Here is a 19473-nt window from a genome sequence, read left to right as displayed (position 1 = left end):
GGTTAGAAACTATGCAGCTGTGTATTTTGTTGGCTTTACTCATTCATTTCAACACACTTAACCCCAAAATCTTTTTTTCCCCTTTCTTGTTGGCTTGAGATGTGTTTACTGCAGCCTCTTCTCTCTTTTGATGTTTAAATCTGTTTTTAGCTCCAGGCTCTCTCTCTCTCTCTCTCTCTCTCTCTCTCTCTCTCTCTCTCTCTCTCTCTCTCTCTCTCTCTCTCTCTCTCTCTCTCATATGATTGATGATTCATGTTGCATCCACTCCTCCATCTTCAGTCGCCACAGCTGTCGTGATTCCACCGCTAGGGGGCGTCGGTCCACCACATCACAGCCACCCATGATCCAATATCCAGCCTGGTGGAGGTGAAACATGGGCCTGTTTGAATGGATGGATGTTTTAGGACCGAAGCAGCGAGTCAAAATCCTAAAGTGAAACAAAATCCACAATATGTTCTGTATTTGTATTATTGAAATGTAACTCGTTTATTTTACCCCTAGTCAGATGCAGCCTACTTGGCAGAAGGATCAGATTTTGTCTCAAGGAGCTCAATCTGGAAAGATTTTTATAGTTAAATATAATCTATTTAAAAACAAAAACGGTTGGTAGACAGCTGCACTACATGTAATCCCTCTCCATGGGTTTTTGTGAGTTAAAAGGGATTAAAATGTACTTATTTGTTAAATGTTGGCCCCTGTTGTTGCAGAAATATACTCAACAAAATGTACAAATCAGCAATCAATATGAGAGTTTAGAGGGCCTATTTTTCTATCTTTTAATTGGCTTAAGTGTTTGACATGCTGTATTTTCCACTCTAAGGGATAAAGGTTTCCAGTAAGCTTAGTTCATTTCACTTGGAAATCTCTGGAGCCTCATATGGTGCTCTGCTCGGTAAGCCTCTTAGGAATCACAGTGCCACAGCAGATGTAGGGAGAATGCCAATCAGGAGCTCCTGCTGAGCGGAGAAACCCGACGGCTGTGCCACGGCGCGCGTCAACTCTCTGCCACGGTTCTCAGGAAACACAGCTAAATATCAACAGAGGCTCTTTATGCTCATCTTTTGCCCTGTTACACACGTAAACAGCAGCAGAAACGCGCTTGCTGTCATGGAGATGGAGCGCACGGGGAGTCTCCGACGATTCTGAACCTGCAGAAAACAAATCCTTGGTTATCTGAAAGCAGAGCCATGCTTCCTCAGGATGTCGGGAAGCAAAAGCCATGTCGTGTGTCGGAACCGATGTGCGGCGTGGACACTCCCCTGGTCCCAATTCGGCGCTTAAAGAACCGGGACTTCCCTCTGACCGCGAAGCGCCGGCGGTCCGGTTCCGCACCTGAGCGCAAGGTGAACTGCGTCCTGGTTGGAGACGGAGCGGTGGGCAAGACCAGCCTCATTGTCAGCTACACCACCAACGGATACCCGACTCAATATGTTCCAACAGCGTTGGACAACTTTACCGGTAATGTCTGACATCAATGTAGCTGATTTAGAGCTTTACGCACAGGTTTTACGCACACCTGGAAGTTAACATTTAAAGCTTTTGTCTAATTAGTTTTTCTTTGATTTGGTTAGATGCCATGTTGTCTGTTTTAAAACCTAAAGATTATGTCCATGGCCACTTTTATCTACCTCATAGAGAGACTGATGTTCTTTATATTCTCAGTGATGGTTGTGGTTGACGGTAAACCAGTGAGACTGCAGCTCTGGGACATGGCTGGACAGGTGAGCTGCACTCTCTTTCAGAGTTGAAATATTATCCTGAAGAAACAAGCTAACACTTAACATACCTGAACCTGTAGCAGCTGTGTAACAGGTGCACGCACTCTAACCACTCAGCTACATATCTCTGTGTATTCCTGTTCTGTCACTTTAGAAATGGGGGCTGGTTGATGGACCAATCAATGTAAGTCATGACTGATCAATCAACTATTTGCTGTCACTCTTTAACATGTGCAGTTCTTGGTGTATTTGTTTTTTTGCCCCCACCCCCAGCAGCCTGCTTTTTGTCAGGGACTGAAATCCTTTAAGACCCCCTTTAGTCTAATTTGCCCCCCAGTGACAAGTAGTCCTGTAACTCCACATGTTACATCGCCCCCTGCAGGAAAAATCAAAGTTTGTTGTTCAGAAGTTTTGCCCCGTCCATTACCCTGTGCTCCATCGCCCTCTTTTGGTTAAAGTAGTGAGGACTCAGTAAGATGTCAAAATATGAAGCAGATGATGTTCTATATTTACTTATTATCAACTAATCCCTTGAAAAACCAAAACAACCAACAATGAAAGTCTCATAGAGCTCCATTAAAAACACAGCAGTGACTCACACTGTTTTACTGGCTGACATGTTCCTTCAATATGAACACACACACACACACACACACACACACACACACACACACACACACACACACACACACACACACACACACACAGTTCTTTATACTAACTCCAACCCTCACACTCTTGCTGACACAAATACATACTAGAACACTCCATTTGGACTGTTTGGCTGAAAATAGTCCCTAACAAATACATTATTTCAACATTCAAGAGGTTTATTGTCATATGCAAAGTAAAGACATCTTACACCATGCAAAGAAACGTTTGCTTTTCCAGTCTTGATTACACAATTAATAAAAAAGGAGAATTATACAATAAAGCTAAAACAAACAAGCTGCTGTGAAATTCCTGAGACACTTTTAAAGATGATACCTAACCAACAGATTAGTTCAGTAAGCACTGTGAGACGCATTGTTGTTTTTGCTCTTTTTGTGGGTTTTGTTGACAATCAGTCATAGAATAATAGAATAGAATATATAATATAATATAATAATAACTGAAGAAGTCTTGTCCTGTAAGTTTATATTCTCATCTGGCCTCTCTGCTTCCGGAGGACGAGCTGGAGCGTCTCCGTCCTCTGTGCTACAGGAACGCCGACGTCTTCCTCCTCTGCTACAGCGTGGTGCGCCCCTGCTCTTTCCGCAGCCTGATGGAGAAGTGGGTTCCTGAGATCCGTCGGCACTGCCCCACCTCGCCCCTGGTCCTCGTCGGCACCCAGCTGGACCTGAGGGAGGACGTCCAGGTGCTGATTCAGCTCGCGCAGAACCAGGAGCGGCCGGTGGGCACCGAGGAGGGCCAGCAGCTCGCCCAGGAGCTCGGGGTGGTGAGCTTTGCAGAGTGCTCTGCTCTGACCCAGAAGAACCTGAAGGACACTTTTGACTCAGCCATCTTGGCCTGCGTCCAACAGACAGACAGCTGTAGTGTCCAGCAGCAGAGGCAGACTCTGAGGAAGAAGACGCCCGATAAGTTCAAGAGCCTCTCGGAGACCTGGTGGAGGAAGATCACCTGTCTGATGGGAGACCAGAGCTGTGACTTGAAGTGAACTCCTGCATAATTACAAACCTGGGTCAGATCATGTTTGCCAATACTCAGATTACCACGACGTGGCTGCTCAAATCCCCAGAGCATTGTTACTCACACTGTGTTTACGCACAAAAACAACCAAAACAAAAATATACACACTAATGTTTACACAATATATACACACTCTAAACAGAAACAATATAGAGGCATGAGTGCAATGAAGAGAGCAATAAAATTGTTTAAATGTGGACTATAGTGCAAAGGATACTGGGATAAATAGTATTATGTTATTATATTACAACATGAACAGTATGAACATTATGAACAGTTCTGAAATAGGAAATGAGAATGATGAATAAATAGAAAAAAATAAGTGAGATGTGAGAATGGGAATGATGGATAATACTAACTAAGTGGAATAAAGTGGAACCAGATAACCGGTGCTGTAGAGACAGTGTTGCTGGCTCATTGACCAGCATTGAACCTGACACTGTGGGTAAGAAGTCAGCTGTTCATCAAATGCAAACACTTCAAACAGTGCTTCAATCCTACATCCTCTGTCTCTTTATCCTTCACCAGGCAAAAACAGGACATGTTGGAGAGTTAATGGAGAGTTAATGGGATCAAGCGTCATTGATTGTCTCATCAGATCAGGATCAGAGCCTCAATCAACTACTGACCCAGTCCGACCAGACCTAGATAGACCTGCGTGCATGAAAATGCGTCCTTACCTCTGATGCAGTTTTGGAGTCGGGCAGTCGGACAGAGTCTGTGTCCTGGGTGATTTTCCTGTAATCTCTGGCTAAGCAGAGCATCACCGCTGTGCTCGTCTTTCCTCCGTGATTCAGAGTCGCTGCTCGTCTCTAATGGGAGCAGACAGGAGCACCTGCTGGATTAAAGCAGCATATGGAGCCTGATTCCCTCCCTGCGGACGCCTCACACCTTCAAAAGGGAAGGAGAGTCAACCCTCAATTTATCTAGCTCTTACGTGCAAGGAAAATGTATTTATAGCTCATTTAATTATGAGCTGAGGGGACAAATGTCTTCACACACACACACACACACACACAAATTCAGGGGACTCCTTACATGGACTACATGTCTAGCCCCAACCCTTATGCTAACTTTAACCCTAAAATGTAATGCCTTGCGTTACTTACTGAAGTCTGTTCCCTAAAAAAGGGGGGGGGCAAGGCCACATTGATAACAACTGGCCAGTGCACCCCACCCCAAAAACCTATTAGAATTTCCTTTACAAAAATAAAGACCTTTACAGACTTATTTGACGCAGAAAACGCACAAATTGTTGCAGAAAAATTCACCAGAATGCAGAAACTGTAGTGTTTGAGGACCAAAATTTAAATTATGGAGATCTCCCCCCCCCCACAAAAAAAAGTTAGGCCCTTTGCTGTTAGGAATACAAAAAAGTGGTAATACTAAAATAAAAGAATCCGTGAGGATGAAACAGGACATCTCGTTCAAAGTACTGCAACTCACAATATTTCAAAAAATATGTTTTGGCCTTAAATCTGAGCCATTTCAATAAAAAAACAAAAAAAACAAAAACAAATAAATTGTCTTTACAGGCAAACAGCGCATAGGATGGGCTTTTATCGCTTGCACTTTATATCGATTTCACTATGTTATATTAATAATAATAATAATAATGTGGCTACAGTGCCAGGGCTGGATTTTTGTCCCAGTTCTCATAATATGCTGTTTGGCTTCCCCCCCTTTTCTTAATTGTGTTATATATGGTATAATGCTCAGCTAGCTGCTAGCGTAGCACACCCTCATACTCTGCTTCTGACTGGCTAGTAGTCCTTACCTAGGTACTGTCAGGGCCCTCATACTCTGCTTCTGACTGGCTAGTAGTCCTTACCTAGGTACTATCAGGGCCCTCATACTCTGCTTCTGACTGGCTAGTAGTCCTTACCTAGGTACTGTCAGGGCCCTCATACTCTGCTTCTGACTGGCTAGTAGTCCGTACCTAGGTACTGTCAGGACCCTCATACTCTGCTTCTGAATGGCTAGTAGTCCTTACCTAGGTACTGTCAGGGCCTTCATACTCTGCTTCTGACTGGCTAGTAGTCCTTACCTAGGTACTGTCAGGGTCTTTATACTCTGCTTCTGACTGGCTAGTAGTCCTTACCTAGGTACTGTCAGGGCCCTCATACTCTGCTTCTGACTGGCTAGTAGTCCTTACCTAGGTACTGTCAGGGTCCTTATACTCTGCTTCTGACTGGCTAGTAGTCCTTACCTAGGTACTGTCAGGGCCCTCATACTCTGCTTCTGACTGGCTAGTAGTCCTTACCTAGGTACTGTCAGGGCCTCATACTCTGCTTCTGACTGGCTAGTAGTCCTTACCTAGGTACTGTCAGGACCCTCATACTCTGCTTCTGACTGGCTAGTAGTCCTTAGCTAGGTACTGAGCATGTGTGACTCACAACAAAGATGGAACAGAAGTGAGATGTCTCTCTCTGTAGCTATAAAAAAACTATAAAAGTCATAAAGTATTAAATCTGTATCGTAAAACAATAGTCAGCTGCCCACATATACATGTATAAAAAAAGGTTTTTGGTTTCTGCAATAATTCCACCTGTTTGTTCTAGCCATGAATTAAGTAATTTGAGACTATAGTTGTTTGAGTTTGACAAACCAAGTGGACATCTAGAATGTAATTAGCTCTTTCCTTGAAGTGTCGAGCTGCAGTAGAAGGACAGAGTCCGTTTTACTCCATCAGGCGGTTGCTGTTTTAGGTTGTTCACCAGAGAAGAAGTTAATTACACTGGGACAAGTTTTACAGATGGACAACATTGGGCAAGTGAGAAATACGTCAGAGCATACCAACTGATTTACATTTTATTTACACTCATCACTGATCAATAAAAACATAATTCTGAAGAATGAACACAAAAAGAGTTTAAAGCTGAAATCAAAAGCTTGCACCTGCACACTATCGCCCTCTGCAGCAGTGAGAGGAACTGGCATGATGTTCAACAACAACAAATAATACATCCAATACATAGAAATGACACAACTAGCCAAGGAGATTATGCTTTGTGTAATAATAAACTGTACATGCTGTGGAAGAGTTGGACTTTACTGGCTTTCTCTGCCAGGACAGGTGGGATGTTACAGGGTGAACTATATTTCTTAAAAGTAATTTACTACATAAAATATCACTTTGCATACCAAGTCAAATCCTGAACTGAGTCCAGTTATGTTATGTACCTGCACAGGTACAAATAAAGCTGCATTCTTCTCAAATCTTCTGCTACATGATACTTCTAAAAAAAAATCTGAGAATTAAAATGTTTGGAGGTAAAGATTTCTTTTTGTTTTCCTCCATGGGAGTCTCTCTCTCTCTCTCTCTCTCTTAACTGCATGTGAAGAAACCCAAACATCAGGTGAGTCCCGCCTCTGGTCCAACTGCATCTGCAGAAGATCACATGAAACTGGTGTAAAGTTACAGATGGAACTGTGACTGTAAATCTGAAGTGGGCCTGTTTTATTGGATGCAGGAGGCTCTAACCTGACTGGACTTCACACCAGGTCTTCCTGCTCCTATGGGTCTTTTGCCTGTGCTGCAGGGTCTGAGATGTTCTCATAATCAGGACAAGAGTCTGACTGATGGGGGCAGACGACAAAATGAGGACCTCGTTCATGATAACTGCATATATTAAGAGTTTAACAGAAACATTTTTGTTTAAATGTAAATTATTTTACAATAATTCACTAAACACCATCTCCACCTTCTAGAGCATTCATGAGATATGTATGTATATATACACACACATATATGTGTATACATGCATATATACAGTATACACATATGTACAGTATATGTGTATATATATATGTGGGTCTATGTATATATATGTCTGTATGTATATATATGTGTGGATATGAATATATATATATGTACATATGTGTATACTTTATATGTACAGTATTTATGTGTGTATGTATATATGTATATATACTTTATATGTGTGTATGTGTATATATACAGTGTATGTATATATATGTGTGTATATATGTATGTGTGTACATATATGTATATACCAGGTCTTCCTCCTCCTCTGGGTCTTCTGCCGGTGCTAAAGGGTCTAAGACGTTCTCATAATCAGGAATAGAGTCTGACTGATGGGGAGAAACGACAAAATGAGGACCTCGTTCATGATAACTGCATATATTAGTTTATCAGAAACAATTTTTTTATCACGTTTAAATTTAAATTATTTGCTAATAATTCCTAACATTTTCAGAAATTCTGAAATACCTTCTTCACCTTGTAGAGCATTCATCATGAGATATGTTTATATATATATATATATATATATATATATATATATATATATATATATATATATATACTGTACCCATCTGTACCTGATGGTACCATAATGGGACTATCAGTTGTGTCGTGCAGAAGTCAGGTTGTTGCACAGCTGACAGCCCTATTGGACGACTGTTAGAGAACCAATCAACCAATCAGCTAAGTAAAGAGAAACGAGTGGCCATCATTACTTTAAGAAATGAAGGTCAGTCAGTCCGGAAAATTACAAAAACTTTTAATGCGTCCCCAAGTGCAATCGCAAAAACCATCAAGCGCTACAACAAAACTGGCTCACGTGAGGACCGCCCCAGGAAAGGAAGACCAAGAGTCACCTCTGCTGCTGAGGATAAGTTCATCTGAGTCACCGGCTTTAGAAATCGCAAGTTAACAGCAGCTCAGATTAGAGACCAGATGAATACCACACAGACTTCTAGCAGCAGAAACATCTCTAGAACAACTGATAAGAGGAGACTGCGCGAATCAGGCCTTCATGGTCAAGCAGCAGCTAGGAAACCACTGCTAAGGAGAGGCAACAAGCAGAACAGATTTATTTGGGCCAAGAAACACAAGGAATGGACATTACACCCGTGGAAATCTGTGCTTTGGTCTGATGAGATCTTTGGTTCCAATAACCGTGTCTTTGTGCGACGGAGAAAAGGTGACCGGATGGATTCTACATGCCTGGTTCCCACAGTCAAGTATGGGGGAGGAGGTGTGATGGTGTGGGGGTGCTTTGCTGGTGACAATGTTGGGGATTTATTCCAAATTGAAGGCATACTGAACCAGCATGGCTACCACAGCATAATGCAGCGACATGCGACATCCCATCTGGTTTGCGTTTAGTTGGACCATCATTACCACCTCCGAGCTGTGTAAGGGCTATTTGACTAAGAAAGAGAGTGATGGAGTGCTGCGCCTCCACAGTAGCTGAATCTGAACCCAATCGAGATGGTTTGGGGAGAGCTGGACCGCAGAGTGAAGGCAAAAGGGCCGACAAGTGCCGAGCATTCTGGGAACTCCTTCAAGACTGCTGGGAAACCATTTCAGGTGACTACCTCTTGAAGCTCATCAAGAGAATGCCAAGAGTGTGCAAAGCAGTAATCAGAGCAAAAGCTGGCTCCTACATGCTGTATATATGGAGCAGTGGTACCAAAGTATCAAAATACACTGTCCAAATATTCAGACAGAACACAATAAACAGTTAAATAAACATGAACACAACATTAGGATGGATTCATATTAATTACATGAATCCATTTGTATCAAAAAGGTATTAAGCAATGTCAAATGAAAAGACTAAATTCTAATAAAAATGTAAAGCCATAGTAGAAATAAAATAAACATGTACAGACAAATGTATAACTAAAAAAAAACAGCATTTTTGTGTGTGTGTGTGTGTGTGTGTGTGTGTGTGTGTGTGTGTGTGCGCGCTGGACTTCCTACCAGGTCTCCCTCCTCCTCAGGGTCTTTTGGCTTTGCTGCAGGGTCTGAGATGTTCTCATAATCAGGAAGAGAGTCTGACTGATGGGGAGAGACGACAACATGAGGACCTGGTTCATGATAACTGTATATATTAAGGGTTTATCACAAACATGTTTTTATCATGTTTAAATGGAAATTAGTTGCTGATAATTCACTTTACAACTTCTTCATCTTGTAGAGCATTTATAAACCAAGTTATTGTAACCATATATATATATATATATATATATATATACATATATATATTTATATATATATATATGTATATAAATATATATATATATACATATATATATATATATATGTATATTGTGGTTTCCATGTCACCAGTTCAATGACAAAAGCCCGCACCAGGAGTATTATGTTATTTCTCAAATTTATCTTTAGCATTTCATTTTTTTCTACAACTCTTTTTACATTAGCAGTGTTATTAAACTTAATTGAAACTATTCCTACTTTTTTCCACTCTTATCAAAACTTCAACATCTTCTTACTGATTTAGGCTTTTTCCACAGTTTAGCTTTAGTATTATGAGTTTTTCTACAACTTTTACTGATTTATGCTTTTTCTACAGTTTAGCTTTAGCATTTCAAGTTTTTCAACAACTTTTACCGATTTAAGCCATGTTAGCTTTAGCAATTCAGTTATTAATATATATAGTATATATATATATATATATATATATATATATATATATATATATATAAATATATATATATTTTGTGGTTTCCATGTCACCAGTTCAATGACAAAAGCCGGCGCCAGGAGTATAGCTTATTCAGGATAATTTACAGTGTGGGAGGGAATTCAATCCATTCTCGTCCTCTTCTATCCACAGCTATTCCACAAGCGAGTCCTCATCCACAACAGTCGGGTCCACAGGGGGTAACCAGCCAGTCCAGGTCCCACCAGTTGGTCCCACAGTTTAGTTCAGTATTCTTCTCTCTACTTTCCAACCACTCAGGTCCTTCTCCTTTCTCCTCTGGTTCTCTTTGTCTCCTGTATAACCACCTACTTCCCTTTTCCTTGCAAAACCTAATCACTAAATTAATCCTAGGGTTTCCCTGTGTGTGTGTGTGTGTGTGTGGGGGGGGGGGGGGGGGTGTCTCACCTCTATCTCTACAAGCTCATGTGGTTCAGTGGTGGGTTGCAGAGTTTTCTTCTTCTTTCTTCTGAATTGAGTCAAACTACAACAACAAATAAAGAATGCACCATGATGCAATTCACAACTCAGAAACTAAAGGAAGTTAGAAGAAGAAAATAAAACAACGGCGACTGCTGAACTGATGGATTTTTTCAGGTTTTACCTCGCCCGCAGACTCAGGAGCAGCAGAGGAATCAGCAACAGGGCCACCACAGTCGGCCAGATGATCTTCATTATTGTTGTTGAATTCCCTGGGAATATAGCGTAATACATGATTCATGTCATTAGTAGGATCAGATTGTTAAATCAGTCAGTCAGTGTCGTACACCTCTGACATGATGGAGGTTCCTCCCCGAACACAGCTGCACAAAAACTGGAAATGCACACATGGAATTTAATTTTCTGGGTTGCTACATGTGAATCAGGTCTGGTGCAGTGAACAGGTGTTTGTGCTGGTGAAAGTGTAAAAACGTACCTGCTACAACAATCAGAGGTAAGGTGGAGTTCTGACGTCCCATTTGGTTCTGGGCTTCACAGAAATAATTCCCACTGTGTTCAGGTCTAACATCAGTGATGGTGAAGATCTGTCCTGATGCTTTTGGTGAGTCTTCATTCTCCTTGTACCAGGTGTAGTTAGCTGCTGGGTTAGCATCACTGCTACAGGTCAGATTCACTGAACGTCCCTCCACTATCTCAGCAGACACAGAGGGATGGTTCGGAGCATCTGGAGGGAAAAACAGTTAACAAAATATGAACATTTAAATTTTCTACAGAAAAGGTTGGATAAATCTCCATTTGGCATAAGGTGGGTTAGTATAGCCTGATACTCACCTTGGCCGGCCACTTTTGAAATATTAACTCTTTTTTTACAGTGTGTGTGAATAAAATGATAATAAATTACAGTTATGTGAGTTGAATGTGCTGTATTTATGTAAATGTGCTGTATTTATATAGCGCTTTTCCAGTTTTAACAACTGCTCAAAGCGCTTTTACATCTACAGGAAACATTCACCATTCACACACATTCATACACTGTGGCCGGGGCTGCCGTACAAGGTGCCACCTGCTCATCAGATATACATTCATACACACTCACACTCCGATGCGCAGCACCGGGGGCAATTCGGGGTTCAGTGTCTTGCCCAAGGACACTTCGACAATGACTGCAGGGGCGGGGATTGAACCACCAACCTTCCGATTGGCAGGCAACCGCTCTACCACTGAGCCACAGCCGCCCCAAGTTCTGTTTGTTTAACTGATGCCAACAGCAACAAAAACGACCTTTTTATCAGCCAACGTTCAGTAGCAGGTATGATCAACAATTAAGCCTAAAAAAAATTGATGTTGCTTATTACATTAAAACTGCTTCCTCACATTTCACATCAATAGAGATTGTTTCAGATGTCCTTTTCCCAAGCTGGTTCTCAGCTGCACAGTTATACTGTCCAGAGTCAGAGGACAGGATGGAGCTGAAGACGAGCTGTGCATTTCCATTTAGAGGAGAACCATTCTTGTACCAGGTATAAGTAGCTGCTGGGTTAGCATCACTGCCACAGGTCAGAGTCACTCTACTGTTCTCCCTGACTTCCCCAGGGGGAGTCAGAGACAGGGAGACAACCTTTGGAGCATCTGGAGACGATAACATAAAAATAAGTTACCTTTAATAAGAAAATGTGGTATAATGGTGTGTGTGTATGAGACAAGCAATCTACGACCACCACTAGGATGTTGTCCATCCACCCCCCCACCCCCCCAACTGCCCCTCCCCTCACTGTGACAACTCCATTTGTGCACTTACTGTTGTGGTGAGGAAGGAGGACCCAATCGCAGAGTAGTAGAAAACTCAACAAAGGAATTTATTGTCAGACAGTCCAGCAAACATAGGAGCAAAATGGGAGAGGTCCAACAGAAATCCCAACAAAGGCACGTGGGAAGGGCAAAAATCCAAACAGGGAAACAAAGGAACACTCACGGGGGAATTGCTGGAACACAGACCGGATCACAAGGGCTGGGGAAGCAGACAGGACGACAGGCAAGCAAACTGGCGAAAGAAAGGCAAGCTAGAAGGATCTGACAAAGCACAAGGGACGCACAGACATTAAATGCACAAGGCAACTAGGTAATGTTGGGATTTAAAATTTTATATGTGCTTAAACATTGTGTGATTTGCATTACACATTTAAGCTAAAAGGTAAAAGCATTATTTCAGCATAATAGAGGACATATTGGTCATGCAGTAAGTTTGTTGTTATAAGTATATAGTTTGTTGTATTAAGTTGTTTTGCAATACTTCTATTTTATAATGTAAGATGTTCTGGTATATTTTGTTATAATCCAGCTCTCCTACATGTGTTAGAAGCAGAATTGATTGTTAGGGATGCTTCCTGAGTCTGGTTTCAGTCCCACTTTTACAGCCCACTGATCTTTTCCTGAACTGAGAGTCATAAACTTTCAGTCACATTCCAACTGAAAGATAACGAATAAGCACACATACACAACTGTGGCCAAGAGACCCCAGCCTTTGTGAATAAGACCAGGGGTCCAAGATCCAGAGAGGCAGACAAAGGAAGGGGAGAGCTGCGAGCTTGATCCAGGTAACTTTGTCTCAGGATATCCTATGCAATAAAATGGATTCACACATCAACATCTGAGATTTTGACCACTATTTGAATGAACCCTGAGAATGGAGCAGGATTTAGCTCCAACAGTAATCACAGGAGCGGGAAGATACAGGAAGTAAACTACATGCAAGACGAGACAAAAAACAGACTTCAAAGTAAAACAGGAAACAGACTATACAGACACTGGGGGGAACACAAGACAGGACCGACAACACAAGACCGGGGGAGAAAATGGGGACACAAACACAAGGAGGCCAAAAGGGAAGAATAATCCCGACCAAAACCCCAACCCACAACATGTACTGTATCATTCAGTACACATTTCAGAACTGTGTGAAGTGTGTTCAGACAACAGAGTGAAAACATTGGAATTTCCCCACTCAATAAAAAGTATCAAAGTAAGCATTATACAGAAAGTTTTGAATTTGTCACAAAAAAAACCATCTACTGTCTTCTAGGTTTGCTGGAGTAAACTCACACACTGGAGGAGAGCGGTGATCTTCATATCCTGTAACAGCACAGGAATAGCTGTTGTTGTCTTCAACAGAGACGCTGAGAGAAGAAGACGTTTCTCCGTCCATTTTCTGTCCATCATTGTACCAGACATAGGAAGGATTAGCAGCTACATCACAGCTGCTGTGACACCCCAGCTCTGCCTGGGTCGACGACCTTGTCACCTGCACCTGGAGGTCTGGAAAAGAGAGAAGAAATGTCTTTTCAAACTAAACCATTAAAGTACATACAGGCAAATAGACACCCAAAAGATTCACAGGAAAACAATTAGAAACAAACAATCCAGTAAAATATTACCAGTAACAGACAAAGTGACTCCAGGTTGACCAGTATATCTTCCACCTTCTTGGTTTGTTATGAACCTGAACTTGTACACAGCCGAGTCGCTCTCTCTCAGGTCTGAGATTCTCAGAGTGCAGCTCTTCTCATCACAGTGGTACTGCACACGACCTGTGTAGTCTGGGTCCTTCTTCAGATCCACAAGATTCAGATTTTCCACTTTAGTGAACCAAAATTGTTCTTGAACTTCTGTAGTTTTATCACTTATTCTGGGTGGGTATGTGTAGGTGCACGTTATGTCCACGGTTGATCCCTTGAAGGCACAGATCGGAGTGGAAGGGTAAGTCACCCCCCATTCACTCTGGGCCTGTATCACTGCAACACAGAGCACAGTGAAACACAGTCAGACTCAGAACATAAAAATAAGCATTCAATGTTATTGAGGTTCTCCAATATGAAAACTTGCTTTGACCAAAGCTACATGGCTGTAGAACGGCTCACTGCATGTTCATGAGACAAAGATGTCTTTCATCAGCATTTTGGGGAACTATTTATTTCATATAGAATCTTATGTTAATAATACTATGTGTTTAAAAGTGCATGAGCATGTCTGACTTTTTAATTAGGTTGTATCTGCATTAAGCCACAGTGAACACAGAGACGGAGAAGTCCAAAGTGTTGCTTAGCAATAAGCAATACGTTGAAGGTGTGAATCTTAACGCAGTTTTAAAAGAATTGAGATGGAGACATGCTGTGTATGTGAAACCTCACACCTTCTGCAAGAAAGAAAATGATGGGGATGTTTGTTTTGTATTTTTTAACTCTTTACAGTACATACGTCGCTTAAAAAAGTGCATACATTTATATAATTGACCTACAGCTCCAGTTATACAGTTAAATTAAAAAGCAGCACTACCGTTACTGTGCAATGATACACAACCCTTAAATGTTCAGGAAAAAGGATGGGGGTGGTATGTGTAATTTATAAGTCTGAAACACATCATTACCTACAACAAGATGCAAGATTTACTGGTTTGCATCACATCACAAATGAAATCTAGAAAAGTCAATGATTTAGGAATTCAGTTTTTCTTATAACTTTTAAAAACATTCTGAATAAGTGTCCCAAATGCCCTACAGTGTAAATGTAGGATGTGTAAATGAATGATACACAGCACCTGGAACAGAGAGTAGGAAGAAAACCAATCCCCTCGCTGCAGTTAAACTCACAGCTGCTCCTCTCATCTGCAGGACGTCAGAGAACAATCTCAAACAAAACAATCTCGAGCTGATTAAAATAAAAATGCACATTCTTACACAAAACTTCTATTTCTAGCTTTTCGGGGAAGTTTGCCTTTCTAACAACTCCGATCCCCTCATTTTCACATGCCCTTTTAATACCACATTTTCCCAAAATTGTTCTTTTATGAATTAATGTGACTGTAGAGTACCTGTGACACAATAAAACATGTCAGCAGACAAAATAACGTACACAGGAGTTATTCAGTATCAATGAACTAATCAATAAAGTGTTTGTACTTACAGTGAAGATGGACGTCGTCTTCAAAGATGCCTCTCCTCTGCTGTCAGTGAGCATTAGACGGATATCAGGCTATTAAAGACTACATTTCCTTCCTCTTTTGTTTATTAATATGCACAATGACTCACGTGCCAGTACATACCCACCATGCAACAAACGTATGTTGTTTTACTAACTATTAACGTAAAAGGGGAATACGTCACACAGTCTGCAGGTGTAATGATAGACCTGGAATGTATTTGACCTTTGACCTTTGAGGCAGTTACATTGAGCAGGATGAAGCGCAGAGTATTAATCATAAGAGGGGGAATGGAAAATGGCGTGATTGTTTTTTCTTGGTTTGTCTCTTCTCTGGTCTCTCTGCGGTCAGGTTGCTTCTCTTTGCAGAGACATGCAGAACACTGAGGTGTGAAAAACCCTTGTGTCTGTTAGTGTTAACCAAACATGGACATGTTGAGTGTGAGTGTATGTGTTTGTGTGTGCATCTGTGTGTGTGATCTTTTTTAACCATGTTTGTGGGGTCCAAAAACAGAGAGTTCAGTGTACTTGTGGGGTCCCAACAGCTGTGTGGGGCCAAAATGCATTACAGCTCCGCTTTTAACACAATCATCCCGGACATTCTCATATCCAAACTAGTCACTCTAGGCCTCCCCCCTCTCACTTGTGATGGGTAAAGGACTTTCTCACCAATCGGCCGCAGACGGTGAGACTGGGCCCCCGCCTCTCCTCCACTCGTATGTTGAGTACTGGCTCCCCACAGGGCTGCGTGCTGAGCCCCCTCCTGTACTGTCTCTACACCCACGACTGCAGTCCGACCCACAACAACAACCTCATCGTCAAGTTTGCTGACGACACCCCAGCGGTCGGACTCATCTCAAAGGGAGACGAGGCAGCCTACAGAGAGGAAGTCCTGAACTTGGCAGCTTGGTGTTCGGAGAACAACCTGGCTCTATTGAGTGTTAACACTTATCTATGTTTACACAACGTGTATTAAAGCTGATTTATACATGTATACAGTTTTATTTGCTCTCCGGACTCAGGACTGTGCGCCAGCACCCCCCGCCCCTCTTTTTTTTCTCTTTTTTTTCTCTGCACTACCCACACTTTATATCTTTGACTTTACATTTTTGATATTTTATACTGTTATATTTTTATATTTTTTGTGTCAACGCTGTAAAGGGATTGCTTTAATCTCGTTGCACAAGTACCGTGTACTTGTGTATAATGACAATAAAGGCATTCTATTCTAGTCTATTCTATTCCATTCAAATGCTGGACCCCACAACTTTAAAGAGCTATTTGAGAGCTAAGACTTGGTTTTAGGATTAGGATTAGAATTAGGTTAGGGTAGGGGTTAGGGTTAAGGTTAGGCATTTAGTTATGATGGTTAAGGTTAGGGTGAGGGACTAGGGAATGCATTTTGTCAATGAGGGGTCCCCACAAAGATAGTGCCACGCACTTTGTGTGTGTGTGTTTTTGTTTATTCTATTTTACCTATACTCGTGGGGTCCAAAAACCAGGAATACGGCATACTTCTGGGGTCACGATCAGGGCATGAAATGAATACCCGCCAACTGCGGGTGAATTTTGCAATTGGTGGGTAACACTGTCAATCTACCTGCCACGTTGGCTGGTAGCCAATGACAATTGAGTGATTCAGACGGTTCACTATCAGTAAGCAGGGTACACGGTTGCTTACAGGCCCGGACCAATCGGGGACCCACATCACAGGAAGACATTGATTGACAGCCGGGGGCCCCCTATCGCATTTTTATTACTCGCGACAATCCCAGCAGTCCCACGTGCAGCAAATGACCAATCAGGAGTGAGAACGGTTCAAATTCCTTTCCCTGTTTCTGTAATGAAGACGAGACGTGTGTGACTCGAAAATCTCACCAACAAAATGCCCAGCGAAGGACGTCCTGCCAACCTGTAAACATTTTAACATTAATGTACGCTGTAACGTTTTTTTCACTGTAAAGTCTCTGAAAGTCCTGTCGGCTCGCGACTGACGCACGCACACACACAATCACACATGGTGGATGCAGGAAAATCCGCAGATGAGATGTCCAGGATGACCTAAATGGAGGACAGCTACATTATTGAAGTTGCAATGATAAGTTAAAGTCCAATAAGTACTTCATGGTGTGTATCATTGTGTGTCCCAACCCGGCCCCCCTACTACAGCTCCGGCGCAATGTCCACGAGTAGGCTTAAAGAGATACAGGTGGTCAAAAAAGTTAACTTCATGCCCTGGACACGATATATTTATGGGGCCAAAATGCTGTACCCCACAACTTTAAAGGGCTATTTGAGGGTCAATACTCAATATCAGGATTAGGGTTAGAATTAGGTTATGGTTATGGTGAGGGTAAGGCTTAAAGTTAGGCATTCAGTTGTGAAGTTTAAGGTTAGGGTAAGGGGCTAGGTAATGCATTATATTGATGAAGGGTCCCCCAAAAAAAACAGTCTGCACTAAGTGTGTGTGTGTGTGTGTGTGTGTGTGTGTGTGTGTGTGTGTGCGTGTGTGTGCGTGTGCGTGTGTGTGTGTGTGTGTGTGTGTGTGTGTATGTGTGTGTGTATGGGATGCGTTAGGGCTGGGGTGCTGGGGTGTTGTTTGTATGTTTTTTATAGTGACCTGCCAGGGGACTGCAGATGTGAATTAAGGCTAACTCTGGTACAGTGTATCACATGGTAACGTTTGTGTTTAGAATTGTACATGGTCCCTAATAAAAATTAAAAATTAAAAATGTAACACATTGAAAGTACATGTCATGACTTAAATGATCCATTGGATAAAGTGTGTGCATGTCCTACAAAGGCAAAGTGTGTTGCTTAGTGGGCACCAGTGCATTGAAAGTGTGACTCTTGACCCAGTTTAAATAGAACTGAGATGGAGAGATTGTCTGACATGTTGGGTGTGAAACCTCAAACCTTCTGCGAGAGACAAAAAGATGGGGAAGTTTTGTATTTTTGAACTCTTCAAAGATGTTATCTTATTCTCTTAAAAAAGGACACACATTTATAGTTGACCTTAAATGACCACTAACCGATCCAGTTAAATAGTTCATTAAAAAGCAGCACTACCATTATTGTTTAATGATGGACAACCATTAAATTATCAGGTAGAAGGATACGGGGGGGGGGGGTTGTGGTATGCGTAAAAACATTTACGCAATCTGATGACAGACCACAAAAGTGCTAAACGTGAATTTTGCAGTTCCTAAAACATGACTGCAGTTCCTGGAACCCTTTTTTCTCGAGCGTTGAGGTCATGCACTAGTTGTAGTTGTAGTTCCTTTTTTTTCGAGGACTATGATTAACTGCTCCTCACATTTCTGATCACGGAAGGCTTGTATCATGCGGACACACCAACATCAAGGACTCATTTTGTTTATTTGTTCCGACTTCCAAGTAGCCTATAGCCTACGATAGTCATGAATCAATTTTATTAAAAATATTATAAATGCAGACGTTTGAATAATGTCAGGCTGCAAACGGATTCAGGCTTTTAAAAAGCCGTCAGTCGAAATGTACTGGTCAGGTTTGGGCCAAATTCTGTCGGGCTCGGGTCTTGTCGGGCCTAACTTTAAAGGCCTGATACAGCTCTGATAATCATATCCTCGGAAGGCACAGGAGATGCATATCTCTGAGATGAAAAAATAATTGTCCATTGACAAACTCTCTGTTCTTGAACCAGACCAAAGAATTTCTAATAAGGGAAGAACTTCCACTCTCTCGATATTTCCGGCTTCTGAACTGGTTGCAGTTCCACCAGAGTCCACTGCGGGTGATCACAGGCGAGTGCAGAATGAATGGGACTCCTCAAAATCCACTTTTCTCAAGATATCATTTTTTGTCTAGTCATTTGAATAGATAGACATGATAAAGAACACGTAGACATGTGTGAAATAAAAATTCAATTGAAATGTTGAGATGAAATGTGATTTTGGATTTTGTGATGTTGAGTGTTTTACTAATTGTGGTGAATACTTCCACGAATGTGTGATTGTTGTACAGTGTACTTGCACAGAGCACTTCGCTTGATTTCCTTACAGATGTTGTTTTCCTCTTGACAAAAGCTACTGAATTCAAACCGACCAATCACAGTGAGGGACATGGGCAAATCAGACGCATCCCGTCACGCCCACGTTTGTCAAACGACCAATGGTTGACGGTGTGGGCGTGGCCTGAAG

The 19473-nt window shown here is 41.8% G+C and overlaps 2 protein-coding genes across 2 annotated transcripts; one reads left to right on the top strand and one right to left on the bottom strand.

Moving 5' to 3' along the window:
- The first annotated feature begins 452 nt into the window (after positions 1-452).
- Positions 453-4816, top strand: LOC116677811 (rho-related GTP-binding protein RhoU). The gene is made up of 4 exons (XM_032508062.1): positions 453-1458; positions 1663-1721; positions 1873-1902; positions 2887-4816. Exons 1-4 carry the CDS (start codon positions 1188-1190, stop codon positions 3373-3375), a joined length of 849 nt encoding a protein of 282 aa, XP_032363953.1. The 5' UTR covers positions 453-1187; the 3' UTR covers positions 3376-4816.
- Positions 4817-10324: 5508 nt separating this feature from the next.
- LOC116677810 (B-cell receptor CD22) lies at positions 10325-15013 on the bottom strand (the record flags this gene model as incomplete). The annotated part of the gene is made up of 7 exons (XM_032508061.1): positions 14916-15013; positions 13756-14112; positions 13424-13636; positions 11699-11953; positions 10800-11048; positions 10488-10575; positions 10325-10367 (listed from the first exon to the last, which is right to left on the bottom strand). Coding segments are annotated over exons 1-7 (1272 nt in total), but the record flags the coding sequence as incomplete, so codon positions are not given.
- Between the last annotated feature and the right edge of the window lie 4460 nt (positions 15014-19473).

This window comes from Etheostoma spectabile, unplaced genomic scaffold (assembly GCF_008692095.1).
Source record: "Etheostoma spectabile isolate EspeVRDwgs_2016 unplaced genomic scaffold, UIUC_Espe_1.0 scaffold00005895, whole genome shotgun sequence".
NCBI lineage: Eukaryota > Metazoa > Chordata > Actinopteri > Perciformes > Percidae > Etheostoma > Etheostoma spectabile.
Note: the sequence above shows the minus strand (reverse complement) of the source record. Positions and strands in the feature narration are given on the sequence as shown.

What these genes read in the sequence shown, in the direction of transcription:
- LOC116677811 (XM_032508062.1), top strand. Translation starts at nt 1,188, where the DNA reads ATGCTTCCTCAGGATGTCGGGAAGCAAAAGCCATGTCGTGTGTCGGAA. An exon ending in AGCGTTGGACAACTTTACCG is followed by an intron (nt 1,459 to 1,662) that starts GTAATGTCTGAC and finishes TTATATTCTCAG; the next exon opens with TGATGGTTGTGGTTGACGGT. An exon ending in TCTGGGACATGGCTGGACAG is followed by an intron (nt 1,722 to 1,872) that starts GTGAGCTGCACT and finishes CTGTCACTTTAG; the next exon opens with AAATGGGGGCTGGTTGATGG.